This window comes from Cariama cristata, unplaced genomic scaffold, assembly GCF_000690535.1.
Source record: "Cariama cristata isolate BGI_N322 unplaced genomic scaffold, ASM69053v1 scaffold29637, whole genome shotgun sequence".
Taxonomy (NCBI): Eukaryota; Metazoa; Chordata; class Aves; order Cariamiformes; family Cariamidae; genus Cariama; species Cariama cristata.
This window is the reverse complement of record NW_009627672.1, coordinates 43,772-71,661: the sequence shown is the minus strand read 5'-3', so window position 1 is coordinate 71,661 and position 27,890 is coordinate 43,772. Positions and strand designations below refer to the sequence as shown.

At 34.9% G+C, this 27,890-nt stretch overlaps 1 protein-coding gene across 1 annotated transcript in view; it reads right to left on the bottom strand.

Moving 5' to 3' along the window:
- Positions 1 to 27,890, bottom strand: part of CCDC141 (coiled-coil domain containing 141) — a gene marked incomplete at its 5' end in the record, with an annotated part of 89,302 nt that overhangs the window by 17,942 nt on the left and 43,470 nt on the right. The window contains 11 exons of the mRNA XM_009704523.1: positions 4,097 to 4,246; positions 5,337 to 5,516; positions 5,834 to 6,022; positions 6,620 to 6,745; positions 7,369 to 7,548; positions 9,071 to 9,247; positions 10,321 to 10,512; positions 12,454 to 12,573; positions 13,309 to 13,450; positions 18,724 to 18,896; positions 27,135 to 27,329. Of these exons, the coding sequence (XP_009702825.1) occupies positions 4,097 to 4,246; positions 5,337 to 5,516; positions 5,834 to 6,022; positions 6,620 to 6,745; positions 7,369 to 7,548; positions 9,071 to 9,247; positions 10,321 to 10,512; positions 12,454 to 12,573; positions 13,309 to 13,450; positions 18,724 to 18,896; positions 27,135 to 27,329 (1,824 nt within the window). The remainder of the gene's footprint in view (positions 1 to 4,096; positions 4,247 to 5,336; positions 5,517 to 5,833; positions 6,023 to 6,619; positions 6,746 to 7,368; positions 7,549 to 9,070; positions 9,248 to 10,320; positions 10,513 to 12,453; positions 12,574 to 13,308; positions 13,451 to 18,723; positions 18,897 to 27,134; positions 27,330 to 27,890) is intronic.

Below are 27,890 nucleotides of genomic sequence, written 5' to 3'. Positions count from 1 at the left end.
GAACAATATTTTGTATTCAGAACACAAGAGCCTTATTTGCTGCTTTAATTTTGAGGAAAAGAAGAGATGAACAAGAGTTGATTTTAGTTTAATTTGCTGGCTTATGCATGTACATAGGCTAGTGACCATTTATAAGGCAGGCCTGAGGCTCTCCTCATAGCAGTATGTGAAATTAGATCACCTTGTTTCAGATATGATGGCTCATGTGTCAAAGGTCTGCAGCTGCTGTCAGTCTTCTCTTTTAGCCTCAGTGGAAAAACCAGATTAGGCTCAGACCTGTACATTACCCCCTCAGAGTGCATGTACACAACTCCTGTTATCATTAGCAATTGTATCAAGGACAATATATGGCTGCCAATTTCTAGAAGTCTAAACACATCTCAGTTTTACACTATGTTCTGCAAAATTAAATGAGAAATACTAAAGGAACTATACACTCTAATACGCCCACAAGTTTAATGGAACTTTCTAACTTGTCCATTGTGTCATAGTCATTAATCAGGCAGCTGTTCCTAACTATACTTGGCCTGTCATCAGTGGAGAATGATCGTGGAGGAAAGGGGTTTAGGTGCCAATTGCTCCAACTTATCACACAACTACAAAATAAATGGAAAAAGCAAGTTACCAAGCTGCTCTAAACATGTTTTTGTTAACAGTAGAGTTCCAGGAAAATGCTCTGATTCCTGTGTGAGCCGCTGTAGGAGGTACTTCAGTGTTGTCAGCCGCTTATCTTTCCCTTTTTATTCATACGAAAAATTTTTATTAGCATCAATAATCTAAACAGCCGATGAAAGCAGGTTGCTGAAAATAGATTTTCAAAGTGGCAAAAACTAAAGAAAGAACAGCCAGCCAGAAAGTGGGAAGAAAGAAAAGGTGTTGTTCAAGTAATTAATGATTACTTTAATTCTGAGACCACAATCAAAACAAATTACAAGGTGAGAAACATGCTAAGTATCAGTTCCTACTGACTTGTGAACAGAGATAGCTCATTACCCTCTATGGTTAAAATCCACATTTTCAGTCATACCTTTCCATAAGTGTATAAATAATGACACGACAAAGAGGAAAGAAGTAGGATGACTAGGGAGAGCTGAGAACCTACTTCAGGATCTGTTACTCTTCTGTTTCAAGTTTTGTGCAAACATGCATAAATGTTATTTTCAAAGCGATCACCTAAAGAAACGGCTTTTTCATTGTGAAAGTTATCTTATGTAAATAACTGTGTCACTTATAATCCCATTAACAGATTCAGTGTAGTATTAAACTACAGTTACCTGAGGCCTGACTCAGCTCTATCACAAATGATTGCAGTGTAATGCAGTGGGTTTGCAGCTTTTCAGAGGTTGCAACTCAAGCTACTTAGCGAAGTAGGAAGCCCAAACTGGCAAATGGAGATCTCAAAGGTCATATGAGCTTTCCTTATACCTTTCAAAGATGTAGAGGGCATAATGGGTTTTTTTTCTTTTGCAAATTCTCTTTAAATTAGACAAAGCATACAAAAGACATGCATTTTACTCTTCTGTCCTCCAAGACTGTTTCAAAACTCATGCCATGTATCCTTGGTTATAGATTTAAGTATTCGTTTCCTTGATTCTTATAGAAGCACTAATATTTTACAAACACAGGGAGCTAGTCAAGTCCTCCAAGAATGATATTTTCAAACACCAGTGAATCCTAGTCACCAAAGCCCTTACTCACATGATTTATTTACACACTTAAATTCACTTACATTAATTTATATTTAATGTAGCATTTACAGCAGAATTCCAAGTATTTTCAATGAACTTTAAAGTTTGCTCTGTACACTGCTAAATCACAACTAAATTATCCACTTGGCTGTTTACTATGTGACAGCTATGAACAGCTGCTACTTGCTGCTGGCACATAAATATTTATTTGCTTGGACACAGTAGATGGTAAAAAAATTGTTATTTCAGACAAGTCTGCTAGATACTAGCAATACTCAGACTAATTTCTGATGTTAAAATTAACAGAATTTAAAATACCGAAGTGAATACTCATAACTTTAACATTCTTGAAGTAGTTTAGTGCCTGGCTTCTTGACCCCTGAACAGAATTAGTTATAAATACCTACTGAAAAAAATGAAGAAAAATGGCAGTGGATTAATGCATATACAGGTACATTAGCCAAGTGTTTGTTTTGGAAACATCTTCTGTGCTAAGCTCTACTAGAAAAGGAATCTAAAGAAAAAGGTATCCACATGCCAAATTAGTATGTTTCAGTTGGTTTACATTCAAGAGTCAATTAGCTTTGAGGATGACAGGTTTTAACTTAACCAGCCAACACGACTTTCCAACTTAAAATGAAAAATCAGTAATTAACACTGTAATTGAAAACACACTATGTAATTATTTTGCAGAGGGTGTCTGGTAACTAGGAGAAGCTAAAACTTTACATTTTGCAATACAGGGCCTGTGGTGAGTAACACCTGTCACTGACACACTTTAAATTTGAGAGAGGCAGAAGATTGCTTTTTTCCTCTACTTCCTGCTCTCACTGGAAGTCTAACAAGTAATTAAAATAGAAAAATTATTCTTCTTAGAAAGGACTCACATTCTCCTGCCCTCATTGTATAATCCCAGAATCAAAGGACAGAAACAAGAGATTCATTTAATATAACAGTGTGCCTTTGAATGTGGCCAGTCTTACATACAGACTGCTGAGTGAACATTTCCTTTTCTTCAGCAAATTTGAAAGGTTTTTAGTAAAAATCTAGAACACTTCAGTTCAAACCTCAAGTATTCTCATTCTACCACACCACTGCAAAGCATAATGGGACTTCTTGTTTAGGTAATTCATGTTTTCATTGCCTTCTACCACATGGTTCCCTCTGCCAGAGTGTTTCTCCTATACCACCTGCTGTTCCCTATTGCCTCCTATGATCGGCCAAGAAGCTACATCGCAGGTGAATGATGCACAGAAGATCAGAGTGCGAAGCACGCTCAGCTTATAACTGATCAAGGACTAGTACTGTAACTGAGATTCAGAAAACTCTTTTTTTGATGCACATGTTCTTTCAATTTCAAAATACTTTTTTGTTAAAATTGATACTTTTCACAAACACAGAAAAATATTTTGTAAAAGAAAAGAAAATCAAAGCAATTACTTTCTCATTAAAAATAGTTGGGACAGAAATCTCAGTCGCCTCTACTTTGGTGATTTTGAGAAAATACAGTCTTTCTTTATTCAGGTGTGGATTTACTTAGTGAAAGATAAAATAAGAAAATATAACTTTCAGTGTCCTGTGTTTCCACTACCTATGGGGAAAATTAGTGAGAAATCCTTCCAGGTAAGAATCCATTTCTGTACTTCATGGATGCACAGAAGTGCAATCTACAGAACATCAAGTGTAGAGGCCATCAGCCTCTTATTTTAATGGATCACTCTGAGAAAATTAATTCTATGGAATGTTTTCCCTAAATTAATTTTTTCTGAGACATCTATCCAATTCAAACTGCAAAGTTGTGAGTGGATTTGTATTTGGCCTGCTAGGATGCTAAATTGATAATCATATTAACTAAGTGATTTTTCCTAACCTAAGTTCCATAATACTAAATTCTAATACCTGGTCCCAAAGAATATTTCCTTTTCTTCTAGCAGTTTTTTAAGTATCATATCTTGGGTTTCTGAAAAAATGTTAAGTAATACATTATTCTGAACTTTTCATTAAAAGACTGAAAGTTCTTTCTAATAGCCTTACAACAGCATTATATGTAAATACTATTTTGTTTGAAACTTTAGCTTCATAAAACAGAAATGTGAAGACTCATGTATTTCAGATGTAGCTGACAATGCTGAAAGCCAAAGAAAATACAGCTGCTCTATTTCCATTCCTCTTGGTACAGTGAAAGCATTTTATTGCCAGTCCAACAACTTGCTATAACCCTGAACTGCAGAGGTACGGACCATAGATTATTATGGCTGCTGCATGGATCCAGGGTTCCTAGTAAGATGAAAATCAACATTTCTGTATATGTATGAAGCATCTAGGGGAATGGTAAACAGTAACATATATTACAGAACACAACAGCCCTTCTAACAGTCATTTAATGTGTTGAGATTTATCTAATTTACCTCATTTATGTCCTCTTGAGTGGTGCAGTGTTGAAAATGCTGTGACAGTTCTTCCTCATACTTAGCGGCTTTGGAGCTCCAGTTAATGCTATCACACTCAAATCTAGCAAGTTCTTGCTTCAGATTCTTTACAGAAAGATTCACGCAATTCTAAAAAAGAAATAGACAAACTTATAAAACTCAGGAAATGTACTGATTTAGTCAATCTGAAATGAAAATAATTTTAAGGCAGAACATGCATAGTCAGTCACAATAGGCTAGAGTAAACTATTAAACCTCTACTGTAACAACAGCAAGGACATAGCAGTTTCAATCACTAGCGGTCTGAGGAGTAGTTTTGAGTCAAAGTCACAACTCACACATGGTGTCTTCTCTGAGCAAAGAGGAAGTGGCCTATTCTAGTCCTTTACCACCTGGAGATTAGCTCCTTTCTGCTGTCAATCAATTTATGGAATCTGAAGAACAGACTGGCAATGTGGATAATCTAAGCAGGTCTAAGGGAATTTCTTGCTTTCTTCATAGTAAATGAATACAGAGCAATGACAATCCTGCCCTAAATAAATAAATCTTTCCTATAATTACATCCATCTTGCCATGCAAATCACTCTTGAATCCACTAATACAGTTACACTGTTATTATATTTCCTTTTCATTCTTTTGTTATCCTTTCTTTATAGGAGAATAAATAGACCAAGCAATCTTTAAAAAGTAGCTGGAGTCTAATATATAGATGTGACATTCAAGAAATCACCAACAGGGCCTTGAACTGCTTAAAGAATACTAGAGATCAGAAAGTCATGCTTTTTTTTTTTTTCCCAAGCAATAATATTTTAAGATTAATTTCCTCCCTATTTCAAATCTATTCCAGTGTTTTCCAGACTAAAATCTGTTCACAGACCATTAAAAAAAAATCAAAACAAGATTCCAAATAAATTAATTTTTCTTTTCTCTTGGCAAAAGCAATTCGTAATGTAAGTAACTACTGAAGAATAAGTTTCATCATTCCTGGATGTTCCATTTAATTTAACAGCTGTATATCTGCAAACTTTAAAAGTACAAATCTAAAAATTATCAACTGTTTTACATTTCATGTTTTGCTTTTTTTTAAAAGGACCTTAAAAGTCTGTATTTATTTTTCTCAGTGTATTAATATATTTTTGTACCTCTAAAAGTCAGTCAGATAGCTCAGTCTTCTTTCATATTTATCCTTGAATTAACAAATCATCCTAATTCTACTCACAGGTTGCTGCACTGCAGACAAGATATCCACTCCCTGGGTAATAAGCAGTTTATATAGCTGTCTGATATGTGCATGTTTCTCCTGGGCATTCACAAGGTAGACTTTAGCATGGTGCACATTTTCAGGCTCCTCAAATATTTCAGGAATATCCAGTTCTCCTGATTTTGATAGACATTCCAGCTGGAATATATTGAAATGAAAATCAATGAGTGTTTAAAATAATGTGAAAGGAAGCTTACAATTCCTTCCTTACCCAAAATATGTTACACTAAACTTTGTTGATGTTAAGTAATTAAATTTGGATTCAGATCTGAATTTTAAGTTCTCCAAAGTTCATGCAGTTTTAAGATCAAAACTTTTAATTCTGATCACCAGGTGGGTTAATGCTCTTTGGGGAAAATAATAATAAAAAAAAAAGATGACAGATGACAGGCACTAAAACCAAAAAGAGTTTAACTGCATCGAGAAGAAGGTATATTTTAAAAGATTACACTCACTTCTTTTTTAATGTAATGGAATTTGACTGTCTTGTTGAAAATCTCATCATATTCTGTCATTGTGTCCTTTACCGTTTGATGGAAATTAATAAGCTCACTTATTCTCTCAGAATTCTCTTTCACAGGAAATCCTTTCTGGCTTGGCAATTCTAATAATTTTATCACGTACTCAAGCTCAGCATTCAGTTGCTAGCAAAAAAGCAGAAGTTACTCAAATTACACAAATATATTTGCAAGTTTTCCCTTACATTTGATGAAATAACAGCCTAACACCGGTAAATTTCCTTGAGGAAAAGTCAATGCCATGCTCTTTGAAACACTCTCCACATACTTCACTTTTTGCTACACATGAATCTCAGCTATCACCCAGGAACAGCCTTGGATCAAAATCAGTCAAACTGACTTGTAGGGGAATGGCAGACTGAATTGCTAGAACTCAGAAACAGTATTCAGAGGAGGTAGGAAGCTCCTTGTGACATACCTCAGCCTCTGACCAGCTCTATCTCAAAAGCATGGAGCTGATATTCTCCTTGTACTTCTACCACCTCAATGCTTATGTGTCACTTTTAACACACAGCTAACACCACACAAGATATTCTCTGGACGCTGAAGGTAAAATATCTTCTCCCTGACCTTATAAACACACACAAGCTCCTCCATCTGGAAAAGTAATATAAAACATAAAACACTGCAACCGAGACACACTCTCTAGGGTCAATGTCAATGTGAATCTTTACTAAAAAAAGGTTTTGATCCCCCATGCATTTCACTAGCTCAGTTTCTCACCTGATACTGTGGTTTCATTTGGTTAAGCTTTTCTTGTAGTTCCAAAATGATAAAAAGGTCACTTCCAAGGTCAACTGTTGCTGCAAACTGGAGTGCCTCTTGAAGAGTCTGTAATCCATGGGTAGTCTAAAAGATAATCAAACAGTTCAGTCTTTCTAGACTGTAGTAAATAAATTAAAAAAAAAAAATTAAACTCAAATCTAGATTTGTAACAAGAACCTTCCCCAAACCAGACACCCAAATGCTGTCAGTGAAACCTCTTTGTCTCAAACCTTCTGACTGACAAGGGTGACAGGAAATCTCTAAGTGTGCAAAAACAATTCAGATATCGAGACTGGAGGACTCATACACACAGTGTATTTTCTGTGATAACAGATGTCATGGTTTAGTGATAAGTTGCACTAGACAAACAGCAGCTACAAACCTCTGGTTCTGCTAAAAGCAGGGCTAGCTAGGCTAGTAAGGAAAACTGCACGCTGTCCTTCTGCCAAGGAGGTTTCAATTCTCTTTCCTTACAAACATGGTTGGACTTGAGTTTTGTAACTATTAGATCACAGTTTAGTAATTATTATATCACAACAAAATGGTGCTTTTTTTAAAAAAAAAAAAAAAACCACCACAAATAAAAAAACTAAAGCACTGCTGGTATAGTATATAGACTTGGTTAAAAAGTTAAAATTTAAGTGGGGACTTGGACTTGTAAGTGTTCAAATAAGGGCAAAAAAGACCAACGGTGATATTTTACTTACAATTTTTAGTTGTTCTTTAAATATCTGGCACTGTTGCTTGACGGGTTTTATCTGAGTGATTTTAAAATTCCAGATTGCCCAAAGATCGGTCAGCTCTTTCTTTTCTTTACTCAGATTAACAATGATATCTTCTGTTACTCGTACAGATTTTTCTACTTTTAATATTAAACTCTCATTTACCTGGCAAATAAACACACACTTTTTTTCCACATATGTTTTTATGAAGTACAATTAAAACCTCATAATATTAAAGTCTTAATAAAGCTTAATAAAAACCAACTATTCTAGTTTAACTTCTTTGAAAATTTCTGGTACTCTAGGTGATTTAAATACACTTTTCTCTTAGAAATAGGCATAGATCAACAGAATTTGTATACTGAGGACACGGCTAATGTTAAAGTCTAAAACCTACAACAGGTCAGTAATGACTGAATTATTGTCATCTGATAGCTGTTTAATGCTCATACAAAAGAAATTTCTGAATAGACAGAATTACCCAGAATGGTCTTTTGGGGAACACCAACTGGAAAGTGAAGTGGATGAAGAAAAGACCACTCCTTTGTGCTGATAACCAAAGCAGCACTGAAGCATGGGAGGGATAAAGTGTCTAGCATTTGAACATTTAGTGTTTGGTTTTTTTCTTTAAAACAGAGCCCGTATCAGAAATACCAGAAAACCGGTTAATGCTGTTTCTGCTTTTCCCATTTCAGAATTTTTCTTTTAAGAAAAGTTGTGTTTGTAAATTACTTGTATGATCCATATCTTCCAGATGCTTAAAAGCTACAACCTAAGAATATCACGGGAACAGAGCAGCAGAAAATACGGTGGCAACACACTTCCAGGTCTTTAGAGAGATAATATCTGAAGGTATGTTAAGACTTCCAGTGATTGCAGTGCAACCTTATATTCACACATATTCAGCTTGCCTTTACACTGACTATCTTATTCATGGTTGGCTGCATCCAGCTATGACAGCACACGCTTTAGCCCACAGTAACTACCTGAGCAGTTTCCCTCCTTAAGCAGGTTTTTCCAGCTCATCTTGCATGTTGCTGTATGTTAACACCAGCTCCCCCTTCCCACCCTACTGTAACAGCTTCCTAGTCTGTCCTACAAAACCACAAAGAACAGCTGGGTAGCCAGGCCATCTGCATTAATTGGGATCACTTTAGGAGGAGTGGCTTAGGGAATGATTGCACATTGCAAATAGCCATCTCATGAAGATGTGCTGGAAAATTAGATAGGGTTGCCTAGGCAGTGCAGCTGAACCCAAGACAGAATGTAAAGACACCAGGAAAGATCACCTGTAAGGAAGTAGCTCTAGCACCCATTTCTTTAGAAGAACTTCATACACTCAATTAGTAAAGACTGCCTCTCAGTGGAAGTAAAATAAGCTTAATACTGTACTTGCATATATTCTGCTTTCCCACATGAATAGAAGAGATACGTACATGTATTGTATTTGTATGCATGTACTGGATCATTTATTAAGGGCTCTGTCATTGTTAATCACAAAACGTTTCAAATTACTTATCATACCTTTAGCACTCAAATAATACTTCCATATTTTAAAAGCATATAGCAGCCTTAGTCTCTTTAAAACTAGGTACTGGAGAAATCACAATCCAGTCACAGAACAAGGATTAGACCTCATCACAGGCAAACATCAAATATTCAATACAGTTTATCAGATCACACTCACCATATTTACTAAATTAAGAAAATTGCAACCCATATTTTGGGTGGAAAAAATCTTCTTTATAGCCTTTTGCCAATGAATATTAGCTGACTCCATTGTAATTTTATTTTCAGTCTCCCTGCTTGTTTGTAGTTGTTCTGATTTATAGAATTCCTTCATATTTTGAATGTCATCATTCACCTACAGAAAGACATAAAATAAGCATCAAAAAACAACTGAAAAATTGAGCTGCTATAATCAGAAGTTATACAGACATGACAAAATTGAACAGCAGCCTCTGAATCTTGTCCAGGTTTTAAGATCTATCAACCTCCCTAAAATCTATACAAATACTAAATAAGAACAAAGTTTTAAATAACCTGTAAACCAGTAGATGACAAGCAGATAGGTGGCAGCAATTTGTTCAATTTCTGTCACATATCATTATATGGATATTATATACCACTGCATCAATGCAATGATTGTCACAGATCTATTGCATACGAAGTAACTGAAGTTAGCAATAATCGGAAGTAAATGCAATCCAATTTTTTGGCAGTTTATCTTCAAATAAATAAATCCTACGGCTAATTTTACCTGATAAGATCCACTCTGTCCTCAATTCCTTTCTGAATATAAAAGAAAAACAGTGTTGTGGAATCTTAAAACATGCATTACATCAAAATGAAAATTAACTGCCATAGGCATCATTAGCACAGCTACCAAAATTATTTTGATATTGAATTGACTATGATTTCAGTTAGAGCTGGTTTGTGTCTAAGTTTTAAACCCCTTCAGATGAATTAGCACTTCAGTGAAAGTAGTGCAAGACTGTGATAAATAGCTCTATCAACATATTATAATATGATAAATATCTATATTGATATACTGTGTGAAATATTTTTAAAACTATATGAAGCAAAATCAGTAAATTTAAAAGTCAGTACATACACGTAAGCATTTTTATTGTGTATATAATGAGAGCACATGTGCACAGAGGAAAAAGTAAAAATTCGATTATAATACTTCCTACACTAGGGATTTAAATCAGCAGAAAATCTGTACATAGACTGTCATTATGTTGATGCAAGTTCAATGATCAGGGCTGCTTTCCCTGATGCAACAGATCTCCTTTGAATTAGAAAGAGGCTTACAAAGACTTGCAGTGCTTCTATGGCACAGCATCTACAGGATTGGTCTTAGGTAGCTAAAAGCATATTTTTCACTTGCAAGATTTTCACAATCTAGTCAGAGAATAAATAAGTAATCTGTACCTCCATAGCTGACTTTAAAAAGGCCACATAGGCTTCTAGAATTTCTAGTTTTGAACTGATTTTTTTTTCAATTTTTTTCAGTTCTTCATTCAAAAAGTCAGTTCTGCTAGAAAAAGCTGCCACCTGCTCAGGTTCAAACTCCTCCATATCTCTGACGATCCTTTCAGCTGCTTCCAGTTCATGTAAAGTTTCCTTTGAGGGTACAAGCATAGAACAATATGTATAATGACTGAAAAGGACTTGTGAATACTTATATCACATTGTTAATTTTTACTAGTATTGCTTTCTTATGTATAACTCAATTACTTCGTTGAAGAAGAGCTCACAATGGACATTCTATGCTGAAAATAATTTCTTTCAAAAAAACTATGGATGTAGTTATTAAAATAGCTATTTTGAATGGACAAAAATTAGGAATCTCCATATTCAGATTAAGTAAACCACTTCAGAGTGTAAGAATGAAAATAATAGAAACGTTCCATATGGGAACATCAATAGCCAGAACTGATACAATTCCTCTAATGAACTGTATAGCTCAATTTTCTGAACTGATTCTCTTGAGTTTAAATCCCTCTTAACTGCTTGTCTGATATTCAATTCTCATAGAAGAAATCAGTGTCCTCTCTAGAGTGAGACTCCAGAAGCACTGGGTCCTCATAAAGCTACTGCTGTAATTGTTTTACAGTCTGTCCTTGTAGCAACTTACCTTACGAATCTTAGTTCCACTCATACCTTCATTCTTGAATCAACAATTGCTTCCTAGCTCCAGACTAGTCCCTACCCATCAAGCTAGACTGCCTCACATTCCAACTCAAACCAATGTTCTTGCATGCAGCAAATCTGCAGAAATCAGATGGAGATCAAATACTGGGTTGTATCTGTTACTTCGTCAACTGCTCAGACCCAGAAGAAACTCAGAGTCTGCTGTCTGAGCAAGAGCTGAGTTACTAACATTTTCCATGATTCAGATGGGATTCTGGTTTTCAGATTTACTGTCTTGACTCACAGCTTCATACATCTAATGTCTATGTGCTTACCTACTTTATGTATTTAACTCAATACCACTTAGCATATCTACCTCTGGCATTCAGTCAGGAGCGCAAACTCTAGCTTATCACAATCCACAGAAAGAATAGGTAGAAGAGGTTACTATTGTCAGGGCAGATTGTACACTGCAACAAAGGTAACACCCTGGCATGCAAAAATTTGGCAGAAAAGACACTAAAAACTATTACACAGTCTGGTGGAATGAAAAGGGGCTCTTGCTCAACTGCTGAACTTTTTATATTCTTACTATGTGCTCTCCAGAATTACTTTAAAGCGAATTTTATTTCCACAGACACTGTCCAGATCCAGCTCTTGGGTTCCATAAACTGTTGCCTGAAACGAAAAAGAACTCCACAGGAGTAACAGAGTTTTAAGAACTCTTAAAACATAGGATACTCCTAAAATACATACTGCCACGTTGTTCAACTTAGCCATGAAATATGCACCTGTGCCAAGACCATGGAGGGGATACAACTAGTTTTGAGCCACTTTCAGGTATTGCAGTACTGCTACAGGAGTTGGAAAGGCCTTGGGTGTGACTTAAAAATAGCCTCATCTGTGTTACAGAGCTGAGTGCTGCAGTGCTTTCATATCATGGCTGCATTCCCAACATGACCAATGGATATCTGATGGCAACTTTACAGCCCCCTTCAAAAGTTTCTCTACCTGGGCATTGCTTTTTCCTTTTTTGCTCATTCATTCCTTTTATTTGGCATAATAAGCCACAAGAAGAGTTTTCTGTGCCTCTGACTGTCTAGAAAATTTTTAAACTTGGTGACCTGGGTAGGAGTAGTAGCAATCCACATTTGAAGACTCTTCCTATCAAGGGTTGATACTGGGATCCTGAGGCAGTAACAACATGATGAAATAGAGACAATGGGGATGACCAATGATATAAGAAAGACTGACTTGTAATGTTATCTATGGTTTTGTTCATTAACTACCGTTATAAACTAAACTATAGACCTATTTTCTTTCCAAGAATTTATAAGAAACTCTCAGTCTCTCACCTTATTTAGAATTACATACAGCATGCATTTGTTTCTAAAAGTACTTAACGTTATTAATTTTTTTTTCTTTTTTTACCTTTGTTTGTTTAGCCAGTTCAAGGTGTTTGTTCAAAACTCTTTCCGACTCAGACAAATATGAACCAATCTCCATACCAACTTCAAGTATCAGGGTGAGTTTTTTAATTGACTGCGATACCTTTATTTGAAAGCATTTTTCATACAGTTAACTTACACAAGTAGGCAGTATAAAAACAGTATAAAACATCACTTTGTATAGAAAAAGGTGAAGTAACAATTGTCTGTCGGTGTTTAGATTATGTACTTTATTATAATCAGAGAAAATCAGGAATGAAAAGTCATTGAAAAGTCATTAAAAAGGTTTGCAGTACTACAGAACATTCAATAGCTTAAAGAAGGCTGTGATGTCCTTGATACATCAGTATCTTAATGAAGAAGGGGAATTTTTATAATAAACAAAATCTACTCTTCTTCAGTCTTGCTGAAAATTTGCTGTGGTTCATGGTCACTGTGCTTATTATACCTCAGTTTTACCACACTTCTATTTTTGTCTTCAGCCAAATGAAACAGAAGACATAGAAACAGTATAGGAAACATGCATGCAGGTCAAAGTCCTGATCGCTCACTTCTTTTCCAAAGAACAAATTATAATAGCTCATTATCTAAGCAAATCCATGCTTTATTGAAGATCACTGGTAAAGTATTCTCATGGAAACAGCTTCCTTTTTCAAAATAGCTTTAGGTTTATTTGTGCTGATAACAGCATTCAGCATTCTAACTAAAACTGTGCACTCTCTAACAAACTAATATGTTATTTCTAATTATTTGAGTCAACTTCAATATTCACATAGCTAAAATACAGAAATGCAATGCACTGTTCATGAACACATTAAGAAGAAGTGTTATGATGTACCTTATTTAGATGATCTTCAAGTGAAGCAATCCATTGCTGTTTCCTCAAAGTAAGTTCTTTATGATCTGGACACTGCCTGATTATTTGATCTACTTCTTTTTTAACATATTCCATCATTTTCTGAATTCCTGTCACCCAAGAGCTAAAGTGGAAAAGTAGAACTGTTGTTATTTCTCATTTTTCCTCAACAATCTGGATGATAATGATTCAAAAAAGACTCAACACTTTTTCTGTTGGTTTGTATAAGTAACTTTTAAACTGTGACCCTTAAAAGAAAAATAACCAAGAGAAATATTAAAATGAATCCGAACAAAATTGATAATGAGTAGAACACAGAAACGACATTTCCAAACAACTCATTTATCACTAGTGCATGTTAGATTCATATGCCAGATGTCCTGATTCACTGAGAAATACCTCTTTTCACAAATAATTCTGACTTCAATTGTACTATCTAAATACTAAAATCACAAATGGAACAGCCTAAAAAGAGTGAAAAATATATGGCATATCGCTTCTACTTTAAAAAGAATGTTTTCTTTGGACTTACAAATATTTCAGTCTTTTTACAGTAGATGAAAAAGGAATATCATATACATTGTAAGTCAACCTTTATAGATGATGTTTCAACACAAGGAAAGACAACGTCAATTTACAAAACAATGGCTTGGCTTTTAACTTAAAACATTTAATATCAGGGAAGAAATTCACAATCTGAATACTTGAGGTCCTTGTCTTCAAATTGTAAAGAAGTTACCACATATGATTAAGATCTGAAGTTCTGATAAAAAAAAAAGAAGAAACCCACATATAATCAATTTACTACTGAAATTTATTCATCATAATAATTTTTTTAAGACAAACATGTTCAAAAAGAGTTTTTCATCAGAACCTTACATTAATACAGGTATTTATTCAAGGTTTCCTCCTTTGTCCTCTAAAATTAAAGGAAATTTTCTTCTCACTCCAGATCAGGCTCAGAGAGTTAAATTCTGCAACGTCAAATGAAAACCTTATTCTACACTACTAACATGATTTATGGTATTAATAGACCATTCTGTTTAAATCTGATCCAAGAACTGGTCCAAGAGAAACCAAATTTTAAGTCCTTTTTAGGGAGCAGGTGGTTTCAAATTTTGTGAATTACTCTCTCAAAAATTAGCAACCTGTTAGTTTGTGTTTTATCCTTAATTTTGAAAAATGTCACTCCTCTATTTCAGTACTCCTTAAAAAGAGGTATGTTTAAAAATGTCTATTAGCACCACTCCTTTAAAAAAAAAGTAATAAGAGAACAAGATTTATAATCTTTGAAAATGATAATTTACATCTCAATAAAGTCTTTGAAGTATCATTGGTTTGTTAGGAATTAACACAATAAATTTATAACAGCAGTAAAAGACAGTTCTTACACTCATAGGCAAGCTAATTGGCTGGCAAAGTAACAAGGGTTCTCTTAATGGACAAAACTGATTGTATATTTTCTTTTACAATGAATACGTATAAATTTTTGCTCCTCCTGTTTTTCTAGCTGATTTGAAAAATATGAGAGCTCAAAAATCAGACTAGCCAACATTTTCATTTTTAAACACTCTAGGATTACAGGAAAGAACCATCTTCTGTCACTTTTCTATAATCTATTCCTCTTCCAATGTGAACACTTTCAGCTTTTTCATTTATTTGGACTATCTTTTAGTATAAGGCTGCAACATGCCTCAGGAAGACTTGAAAGTAGGACAGAATTAACATCATATTTCTCAATACTTACTGTGAGTTGGATTTCCAATTATGCCACCGAAGTCACTGTCACTAGCCTTAAACATAGTCCTCCCTCAATGTAAGTGTATCAGTATTAGATTTGTAAATCATAAACTACTAGAACTGTCTTACCATATGCATACAAACTGCCTGGCTTATTTTTGGGTACTCTAAAATTGAAAATAACAAAATAATGTGGATACAGAAATCCATCTACATCTTAATTCTCTTGATGTTCAAGTACTGTATCTTCCCTTGGTACATTTAAACTACTACTACACATGGCAGCCATTTTGATACTGCATTAAAAATGCATTTTCCAGTATCCTCATTCAGTGCAATTCAGGGCATTATCTCATCAAAATCGACAAAGTGTCACTCAACCTGAGCAAGGTCAGATGATTCATTATCAAAAAAATATATTGTCCAAAAAACTGGACAATCTGGCTTCTTTTTTAAAGCTAGTAAAGTCATGCAAGTAGCAGTGCATGCAATACCTTCTCTATCACAAATGATGAAGGAATTCTAAAATTACTGTGCTCCAACGACTCCTTCAGGGAGCTGGCAGTTATTTTCAAATTCCACAGAAACATGTACTTGCTGCCAAGATGCCAAGAATCCTACCAGACTGCAAACACTTAACAGCTATGTATCTCATTGTCAGATTATACTTTTTTGTCTGTCTTACAGCAAAGCAGCTTTTTGAAAAGATATCTAAACTTTTTCAGATCCATACCTCTCACTGCCTTCAAATAGTGACTGCCCATTTCTCTCAGGATTTCCAGTCTGTTTAGATAAAGGAAACGGGAAGTCTGTGAGGGAAGTTAAGACTACCGATGAATTGTGTAATACGGGCAACAAAATAATAATCAGGATCTAGTCTTGATAGGAGTTCTGTTTTCTGTCCAAATTTTCCTCCTTTGACCCTCAGCTGTTCATACAAATCTTGTTGTCCCATGTGGGTTAATCACTGGGCTAAATACTGGCCAGCATTTAAGGATAGCACAGTGGCTTATATGTGACCGAGAGAGGCATCTCTTTCCTCTTTCAAAACATGGACATTTCTGGGGAAGATAAGCATTCTGGAACATATCACCTTACCACATTTGCTGACAGAACTCACTGCATCACCACTACTAGGCTTATGAGCTGGCTGGGAGCATTCTGATTACCTCCTAAAGCCATGGCTTACGCTAAAAAAATAGACTTGTCTTGGTGTACAGAAAGTTGAATGTGAGTCTGGATCATCCTTGTGGCATTGAAGACTAGCCCTGTGCTGAGTTGCATCTGGAAAAGACTAGCCAGCAGGTTACTCCTCTCTGTTAAGGGCTTGTGAAACTGCATCTGGAGGTCAGTCTGTCCAGTTTGGGTCCCCACAGCACAAGACAGACAAGCTGAAGTGAACTGAGAAGAGGCCACCAAGCTGGTTGGAGGCTGGAGTAAGTGATATACAAGGGGGTGCTGACAGAACTCTGTTCAGAGTAGAGATTAACAGATAATGAACTTCTCATTATCTATGAGGAAGCAGGGTTATACAAAAGACAGGATCAGAGTCTTCTCAGAGGTGTACAGCAAAAGGGCAAGAGGCAATGCTCACATTGCTGCAACAGAAATTTTGGCTAGATACAAGAAAAATGTGTTTCACAAGGACAGTGTTTAAGCACTAGAAGAGGTTGCCCAGAGTCCAGACTATGGAATCTCCATCCTTGGAGATATAAAAAATTTCGCCCTGAGCAACCTAATCTAACTGACAGGTTTTGAGCAAGGGATTGCGCCAAATGACCTCCAGAGTCCCTTGCAAATATAAATTATTCCATGATTGTAATCCTCATGCCCATGCCTAGGAATATAAAGTGCTCCGCCTGCACAGAGGTATTAGCACTACTCATTGAAATCTATTGCAAATTCATTACATTCAGGCAATGAGGCCTGAAGGCAGCAGGGAAAAACTGAGAAGCCATAATATCCTGTGTTTGCTTTCTTAGAAAGGGACTTATTTATTCTTATGATGCAAACAGACATTTAAAATATTTGAGAGCCTTGGATTTTTCACTGTTCTTTAGAAACAGAGAAACACATTTCTAGTGAGATTGCCTATTGATATTAAGTTTCATGTTGCTTCTCTAAATCACTGCTACTTCAGCTGTAATGCTTTGCCATTTTTTAAATTATAATGTCTTCTAGGCAGAAATCTCACCTTTTTTATTTATTTATAGAATATCTTGAGGAGCTCTTTGGCACACAGCAGTTCTGCCTGTGGCATTACCTGTTTTTATTGAATTTTACCAGAAATGACTGATAGGGTTATTTTGACAAATTCATCCCATCCTCCTTGATGCGTACCGATGATATCTTACTATCACACTGCTGATGTGGACTGTTTAAAATTTTTTTAAGAACTCTTAATAAGGAAGAAAGAAAATTAATGACTTGTTATTTTAGGGATTCTTTCTATCAAGGTCTTTAGTGTTCCTAACATTAATCAATGCTGGGCAGGCATAATTTGAAACACATCTGCTTCTGTTGAGGTAATGTCTAGCAGAACACCAAGTATGAGAGAACAGCAGCATGTGTTCTGGAATTATGGCTGGTTTAAGAATCAAAGTCAAAGTTTCACTGAGGAAACTCTCTTTCCTTTCTATTCAATTAAAATATCAGGAGATGCTGAAGCAGTAGCAATAGCTGTAAAGCCAACTGCATGTGTTCCCAAAATAACTTTCTATTTGAATTTTCTATTTCATCCCTTTGCTAGGTTCAAGCCAATTACATCTAGGGTAACAGGTGAAGGCACTTTAAACAAAAATTTTTTTTGCAAGGTCATGAGATTAAATAAAAATCTTATCTAGAGTTTCAGTTGTTGAGTTGAAGTAAAGCTATTCAATGTTCAAGAATAACCAAGGACATTAGCATGTAATAGGAAAGTATAGCTAAGCTGACCACTAGCCAACCATCAGCCATAGTCATCTGTTCTGTCTTTGAAGTAGAACTCATTAGTATAAATGGTCTTCATTCTTATTGCACCAGCCTCCTACTAAGACCTGAAAAGTAGGAGATATTAAGCCACTAGGAGTGATTCTAAACTAAGCTATGCTTTACATCAGTGTAAAAATCATATCTGTGGAGTAAATCATCACTGTAATTAACAAAAGCTTTGGAAGAAAAAAAAAAGTTATTTCATTCATGAATTAAGACTACTAAGATTTGGAGAAATTTCCGTATTTTCTGCATTTGGCTTAACAGCTGTATTTTTGTCTTGCATCAAATTACATTATAATTGCTACAGTGAGGATTATATCGGACAGCGGGGAGTGCTCATAGTCATTCATATTTTAATTTTCATTTACATACACTTACTCTGCCAAAACGTTAATTAAATCATTGTTTCTGAACACTGCCCTAACATACCAATTCCACTGTTTGACACTGCTCTTATAAGTAGCATGCAGTATTCCTGAAGATTTTTATTAAAGAGATTGGTTTGTATAAGTAACAACAGTTAAGTACAAGTTTCTGAAACTTTGAGTTTCGAGGTCATTGAAATGCACACCTACTTAGTTAACGACACTGGCTCTAAATGCAGTCTGATTCTAACTAGTTGAGTTATAAAGCAACAGATAGATACAGAGAAATGCAGCAGATATGCAAAAATGGAGGGAATACCTGTGAGAATCTGCTTTATTAACTAAAGTTTGTCCCTTTTGCAAAGTAGTCACTGTGCAACCTTTAATTGCTTCTTGTAATTCCTCATACTTCATTGTCAAGATAGGCAAATGTAAGACTTTCGAATTAAAGATTCTAAGGTAATTCTCAATACCTTCAAGACCATAAAGTACCTGCAAAAAAAAAAAAAAAAAAAAAGGCATCTGTTCTCAATCTTTCTATTTAAAACGTGCATGTATATTCTTTTACATACATAGATGATCGATAGACATTTAACATTTGACGTTTCTTCACAAGTAAAAAGCAGTATTTTAATTTAGGGCCTAATTTTGACTTTGCAGGTCACAGAAGAACACAGGTATAATTCAACAAAACTCAATGTATGTATGAGCATGCAAAATCATGATTATTCTTAGAATTTATTCCATTTTTTCAGCAATAGTCAGGCCAATTTGACATACTGAAGCAGAACCAAATAACAAGAGTAATACAGCACATTAGCACTCAAAGCTTTATTTAAGTGCACACCAAAAGTTTTAACAAAGTTGGTTTTTTTAATGTTTTAAATATATCAAATATGTATCCTACAAGTAAATTATAATTAAATATATTTTTATTAAAAAGATAGGCTTTGATTTTGCACCTGTGCAGCTTTGGGTTTTTTTATACCTATTCTCTGTTTTCCTTTAATGCAAGCAGAAATTTCTCACTCAAATACCAGAAAAAAAGTGATGAAAGTACTCTAAGACGAATCCTGTCTTTTTAGACAGAGTAAGGACAACATTGCAATACTCCATTATTAAAGGCAGCAAATGCTAACATTAGTAAAATAGAAACGCACCCAAACATACACAGATTTTTTTTTTTGTTGCTCTGAACACCAGAAAAACATGAAATCTAAATAAAGCAAGTCAGTAAACAATGTCTAATATCATTCATTTCTCATTGAATCTATACATTTTTGTGACAAATTAAAAATATGATGACTATAACATGGACTACACTATATACATATTTTAAAAAGGAAATGAATGGTTTGTACGCCACCAGTCAAACTTGTGTTCTGACTTTGCAAATCTCTATATATACTCCAAGCTTTAGTCCAGTGAATAATTCTGCAGACTTACAGTCTGAATATATACTGCTCTTGAAGTCTCAGTTAATCACTGAGAATAATTCTGAGACACAACAAAAATATATACATGCTAAAATACTATCCTTAATTATGCCAATTTTAATAATTACTATATCAGAAGAGTAAAAATTTTGGGGTACGCTAAATTTGACTTTAAAGACTTTTGCAAGGTTTTACATTCATAAAAATTTGAAAAGTGAAAATTCAATGAGATTCTCAGGGGACGATATGATCCAGCTTGCTTCAGCTTATTATATATGAACCAAGAACTCAGCAGCTGAGAATGAACCCTATATCACTGATTCAAAATAGCAAGGAGAGATGCCTGAACTCTCTCAGACAACTGAAATCTATGCAAAAGAAATGAAGGAAAATAAAGAAAAGAGGATGAGCAAAAGTAATTCAACTTCTATACGTAATAGATTAAAATAGGACATGTATACTATTTTATTGTCTCTGTCAGGCTATTTTTCCTTACAGAATAAAGGATTGAGCATTTTAAAAAAAACCAAACACCCAAAACCAAAGAAGATATCCTGACCGTACAAAGAAAATTTTCTAAGAACGAGAACATTCCATCGGCAGAGGAGTGTCATTGAAGGGATCCAGGAAGGACTTTTTCTAAAACATGAAATCCTTTTAGTCATCACTAGGTGTAAAAAAGGCCATAAACTTCAGATCAAGACAGGAATTACAATCATCTTTGGAAACTGATAGATTCATGGACCTACGTGATCTCAAAGATTTTTTTTTCCCGGTAAATAGAGAACAATCACATGAACTCAGGTGAAGTGAGTTTATTTATTTTGTGTAATATGTTCTGTATAATGAGTTCCAGTTTTCAGGACCATCCTTAAGAATATTAAATTAAATAGTCATAGGAAAGTTATAAAATGTTCAAGAATGATTATGGATTTATAAGCATTTCAGAAGGAGTTAACGACTCAGATTTATTATAAGTATACTAGTTAGCATATTTAAGTAGGTAAGCAGCAAATGTAAGCATGTGTTTTGAGTCTTGCTAACAGTAAGGAAATTTAAAATTAATAAACCAAAAAGGTATACATTACTGCCATTGTTAGATTTATCAAAGAGCAACATGAGCAGAATGGCAACTGGACAAGAGACAATTTAGAAGATAAATGGGGGGGGGAATAAAAATCAGGTGTTCTCTGCAGCTTCTCTTCCTAAGCACATCTGAGTTCTTTGCATGTTCATCAATCTGTACCTTCAAGGATGACAAGCAACGTTATTGGGTTACATTGACTGCATTCTCAGTGCTGTTGCTACTTTGATCAATTAAGGCTGCTACCACGAGCAAAGATTTATGTGTCCTCATGTTCAATTTCACTTGCAAGTAGGAAGCTTGGTTTCAGCAAGATATTACCTGGACTGACTTTTTCCGTAGCTGCCTCTGCAGTCATTGGCAGTTCTATACCCTTCCTATTCTGCTCAGAATAGCAACATCAGGCCCGAAATTCAGATTTTCAAGAGCTCAACCAAATCAACATTAAACAATCCACACAAAGCCAGCCTTCTACTTCTATCTCAGACTCTTCAAGAATTAGCATATGTGTATATCTCTAATTATTTTTTTTTTTATAGCATAAGCATATTATGGCATAGACAACAGAATATGAGAAGGAAAGCATCATGTCTATATACAACCGTGGCACCAGAGCATAAATTAAATGATATGGTTTCAGAAATGGTATCACTTGATCTATCAGCTGATAACACAAAAGTACTTTGCAACTTAGATATTCACAAGTTAAAGATGCAAGAGAGTTATAATTAGTGATCTAAATGCTTAACAATAACGACAGGGTTTTTTTTCATTTCAGCATGGAAGATTAGTAGGGAAAAACAATAGTTATGTTAGTTAAACCTTACAAGCTGTAATTAAAATGAACATGAACATGCTGAAGATAACACAGGCATAACTCCCATGAGCAGAAATAATATCCTTCTTTCCTGAGCCATTTTTGGCATTTACTGCTATTAAAAAAAACCACTTTGTAATAAATCCAAATGTTGTTCAAAAAGGATCTTGGTATTTCTCTCTAAATTTCCTTGAAGAATGGTCAAGGTAACCATTAACATAATTGAGATCCATTTTAAGTAATCTTTAAAAAGCAACAAAAATCATGCAATGTACTTTTCTTAGTCTGTTTGGTTTTGTGGTTGTGCACATACAGAACATGAATGGTGAATTTTGTTGTGGTTCTTCCTCCCCCACCCCCCGACTATAATTCTTTGATTTTGCTTTAGTTTTATTTTAGTTCAGTCTGTCTTCCTCATTCACTTAGCACAGTTTTGAGATCTTTCCAAGGAAATGAAGGATATAATCCCTCTGTACATCCTCTGCTTCTCTGCTGTCACCTGGCTCCATACAGTTGTCTTGCTTTCAAAGTCCTGTGCCTGTTCAGTTCTTTCTCTGTAGTTCCTTATGTGTTACTAATTACCAAGATCAAGAGAAAGTAAAGCATTTTTCAGCAAGGCCTCTAACTCAGCAATATGGACCTCTATTTATGTATTTATTTCTTTTTACCAATACTGAATGTTATCACCACAAAATCATTGACGACATATACAAACTTGAAAATTCCATTAAGAAGGAAAAAGAGACTCCAGAGGTTAAGCAAAATAAGTTTCACTGGATTGTGCAGAGGTGTGTATTCCAATCTCCACAGCTCCATGCAGAGAAACCCCAGTATCTAAAGTAGTTAGAAGAAAGTATATATGTCCTGGAGTTCAAAATCAAAAGCTGAATTTTGAAGTAACTTATACACCAAAGTACAAGATACCCCACAGCTAATGAAAAATGTGAATTTGCAAACATACTGAACCCAGTAAAAGCTAATTTATTTACTTAAAGCTACCCCAATGAATGCTTTCAAGCTTTTGTCATACCAAAGCAGGCTATTCCATGTATCATTTCCCAAGTATTCTCAGAGGATAGCTACACAGAAATCCCCCTGCAGAACTCAAGGTGACTACATAGACATAGAAACGGAGTGATATTTAAAGGAAAGCTTAGCAAAGAATGTACATGATTACAAAAGAACCAAGGAGCCAAAAGAGCCAAGCAGCTTGCAAACTCGCAGAAAAATATTGCTTAATGCAGACAAATATACAACAGAAAGCAGCCAAATGTACACCAGAACTTAAGAGTACAAACACAATGCAAGTGCTATATTTCTGTGGTTTTATTTTCCTGAATTCATTAAAAATTAAAATAACCATGAGATACACGAGATCTAAAAGGAGTTCTCTTCGAGTTAGTTCAGAATAACTAATGCTCTATTTTGCTTATTTGCCCTTTTCATGTAAAGAGAGTCCAGAGCTTCAGGTATACACTCAGAAGAACCAAAAATGTCTTTTTTCTGAACTGTAGTAAATACAGTGTGTTGTTCACTCTTACACATAACAGGTGTAATGGCATGTTGTGGGAGTACACCTGAATCAGTCCTTTCTTCAGGAGGTACTTCCACAAAGCACAGCCCTGTATTCTGAAAAGATGCTACCTTTGCTCTCAAAACAATAGACCTATGTTTGCATAGCTCCTTCTCCAAACTAGGAGGGGGTTGACTATCAGCAACAGTTTTAACACTGTTTCCAGTAGCTCATCTCAGATTCCTTGTTATAAATGAAATCAAGAAAGATCAAGAAAGACTTGTTGGAGCAAAGGATATTTCTCACTTAAAGGGTCTGTAAATACTTCCAACACCAGGTATTGTTCACATGTTAAAAAAAATACGGAAGGAACAAAGTACAGCTTAAAGACAAATGTTATTGCAGCCCCGCCTGGTGCTCAAAACAAAAATTAGTGCGAGTAAAGTCTGAAGGTTGTTTTTTCAGTGCATTTAATAGAACTATGAAGATTGTTGTTGAAGCTATCCTTAGAAAATATCTGGTTTTAAAGCTTCTATAAACCATCTACAAACAATATGCTTTAAAAATACAAAAAAACCACATTTGGTCTTTGGACACCTTAAAATATAAACTTTTCTAACTAAAAGGTTTTAGGAAAAACATTTGCCTTGCTAATACTACTTGATGTATGTGCCCTTGAAGAACAGGCTTCTTGTAAAACAGAGACGTTTCACATTTAAATTTGGTCTTTAACGTTGAGATCCTTCTTTTCAGTGGAAAATTTTCAGATGTAGCACCTTATTTTCAAAATTATCAAAGACTTAAAACTCAATCAGACACATTCAGATAGCAGAGTCTAATTGCTTAGTATTTCCAAAAAGCACGCAAACCCTTGTTTTCTTTAACTTCATTGTAAGAGGTGGTTGGTCAGCACCACTGGCTAAAGACCTAATGTTTCAAAAGCTTTGTGCCTCAAATTAAGGCAACAAAATTGAGAATTCATTTTTTAAAAGATAGCTCTCTGATCTGACAGTACATGCCTGGAAAAGACTTGAGTAAATTCTCTACTGACACCAAGGACTGATGAGATAGAGGATTTGCTTAATCCGCCTGCTGTAACTCAAATAAATTTCCTTTAACAAATTGTTGTGTGTTAATACTAGAATGTAACAACAGAACTTACTTTTGTTGTATGGTAAGCCAAACAAATTACTAAATTACTTCTTGCTTTAACTAAACAATATCATCCAGTTTGGAGTTACGAAAAATCTAATACAACTGTGGTAAATTGTTCCAATAGCTCATTTCTTCACTGTTTTAAAAATATGCTCTATCACTAGTTGGAATTTAGCAAAGTTTGACATCTGTGGATTTTGTTGTCTGCTGCACAGAAAAATCATACGCTATTAAAATTTCATTGCCCATATAGGTGCTTATAGATCGCCTGTCTTCATTACCTACTATTCTTATATAAATTACAAATATTACACCAGCAATCAATCCACAGTACTTCACTGGAAGCTCATCTGTTGATAAAAATCCCTGGTTGTTTTCCCATTTTAAGGCTTAAAACAAATTTGGCTCTGAATCAGCCTAAAGTAGCTTGAGGATTTTGTATCATTCACTTTTACCATCAATACATGAAATAGCAGTAATATAACCTTACAGAAGTCTGTTATAATGTTATTTGCACCTTTATAGATCCTTATTTGGTCTTCTCATAAAAACCTACTGTTAACCTGATACATATCAATGGATTTGAGCTAATAATATTAAGCTCCCTCAAATCTTTATTAATCAACTCTTCTATCAGCCATTCCCATGAGTTTGTCCAAACCTGATTTTAGGTTGAAAACTTTTAAATTAACTGTGCCATCCTCTTCCCACTTCAGCATTCTAACATTTTTGAGGGAAATTGGAAGTTTTCAAGATTTTACAGTGCTGCATCTTAAGAGGCGAAAAATCTTCTTACTCATCTTACTTTTCACCTCTCCGACGAGTTTCTAGAAGACACTACAAATTAGTGTCAAATTAACATCCAACAGGGTTTTGATTTTTATTGTATGGGCACACATCCACCACAGACTGGATTATAACCATTTTGCTTTTACCAAGGAAAACCATTCAAAGGATCATTTGATTTTTGGAAAGACTAATTCCAAATTCAATCTAGCCTCTCAAAAAAGAAAAGGCTTAGAAGCAACACAAGTGAACATACTTTCAGTAACCAGCCTATAAATATTTTAGATTTAACTGGGAGCATTTTACAGCAAAAAATAGACACTGGATTCCTGAAGACTCATTTTGTTTCCATGTGAAGTGCACACTTTCACCATTTTAAAGCTGCTTGACTGAATATGGCTGAATCTGAAGTAATTTCTATTATGTCTATTATCCCATGATTATTTTATTCCTTTCTACATGCATTTCCTTGGCTGTTTTGAGCTCCCATATAGCAAATTTTTTGCAGTCCTTTTAATTTTTATTTCAGTCTTTATTCTTTACTTGAACAATAAGTTTTACAACATTTGTTTACTGAAGACCTAATTAAAATTCCCCACAGTTTAATTGAAAAAATCATAATATATTTTTAACTGCGATTAAGTGCCGCCCTGTAAAATCACAGCATTTGAAAAAGAATTTTAAGATCTTAGGCCTTGAGCCAGTAAGAATATCAAGAATAATCTAACCCACATATGACTACATGATGACTAGTCTAAAACAACCTTAGAAGATGACCGAAGGAAAAAAAAAATCTGATATTTTTGTATTGGGATAGGGATTTGAAAAGAAAGTCTACAAGAATATTCTTTTCTTGCTCACATTAGAGTCAATGAAAAAAAAAGAAAAGAAATGATGAACAGAGCTCTTAAAAGTGTATTGAAGTATTTAAGTATGATAAACAGCTCATATTATAGAGAAAAAAAGTATTATAAATAAGATGTAACAAAAATTAATGACCAAATTTATGAAAATAATTTTCATGCAAGTAGTTATTACTGGACTTGATGTTTGAAAAAGCAAAAATTTAGTTTTAAAATACTCCTTTTTTTTGGTCATCAGTGATTTACCCATTTTCACCACAAAAGATTAGGAAGAGACAGAAAATTAAACAGACATATTAATCAAGGCTGCTTGCACCTAAATACAACCCACACAAAAGAAGCAATGTATAGAATTCAGTAGACAGGTAGGCTTCTCAGCATTCCCCTGTGAAAGCTGCAAGAATTTAATGCTGGAATCGGAATCACTGCTTCTCCTCATGAGAACATCAGTGATGGAAATTATTGCCTACACATTGTCTTGCTGATCTCACTATAGGTGTGGGCCTTAATTCATCATTTGTGCTGTAAGGGAGTTTGGTGCTTTTTTAACTGGCCACTTTGGTGTTACATCATGTCTAGACCATGTAGTATATGACATGCCCAGTATGAGGAACTGTATATTCTCCTTGATTTTTCCCATGCCTGATTACTAATTAGCCCCTGTGGAGACCACTGCAAATATAGACATAATTTCTAGTATCTATACTAGCCTGTAACAGTTTGGGTATTTTAGAGCAGCTTCTGTATCTTCATACAGCATTACGCCATCATGACAGAGCCCATGATCTTAAAGTCCAATTTTTACATATAGTATTTCCCAAATACCTTATTTTGGAAACCAAGTGCTCTTCTTAATATACTTTAAAAAAAAAGAAAAAAAGTTTTTTAAAATGCATTTGCCATTTTGGATAGAAGTTTGAGGCAAAAGGTCATATTAAAGAGTAATCAGATTTGTAATTTTCTATTCCAAATTGTTTAGCAACCTCTGTTTGCATAATCCCATATGTATCAGCCTCCAAGAGCACATTAACAGTTGTATTATCAGGTTGTTATTATAGACTTGGCTTCTCACCAACCTTTGCAGCAGTGTGAAAAAAGTCATTGGCCTCTTGTAGCAGGGCTTTCCTTTCTTCCATACGAAAGCACACTTCTTCTCGCAACAGACAGATTTTCTGATTTGAAAGCTCTAGATGTTCTTTTTCTGTATAGTCCTCCGAAAGCAAGATTTGAAGTGCTTCAGCTTCCAGTTGTTCCACAGTGGAATTCCATTCCTAACAGGAAAAATCCCATTTTAATCAACTACACTTAGAAAAGCAATATACCCACACAATAATAATATAAATATTGGAAAACATGTATCGCATTTATAGGCCTGAAAGTTATTACCATTTAAAACAGTATTTCTACTAGGAGAGATTTCTCAGCAAATTATGGTTTTAATGACAGAGTTTTCAGTGGTGGCATTCTGCATTCTTTGACAGTTTCACAGGCAGAAATAGCAGTTACTGGCGTGTCTGCTGGAAAAAATGGTGTGGATAACATAAAGACAAGAAACTTTTACTGTGTAAGACCACATTTCTATGACAAACAGCCCCTTAAGCCCAACTATTTAACCAAAAACAAATTAAAATATTGCCTCAATAACAGCTGCTTCCAGTAAGACAATTTCCATAACCATTTAAATAAAATTACTTTCCCTTACAGTGAGGTGTGCTGTCATCCTTGACATTCTCCGTTGTATGTTTTCCCTGATTTCGTACACAAAAATACAAGTCCAAGTCCATTCAAAGCATGCCTCTGCCTTATCTGACCATGAACATTCATAGTGGCAG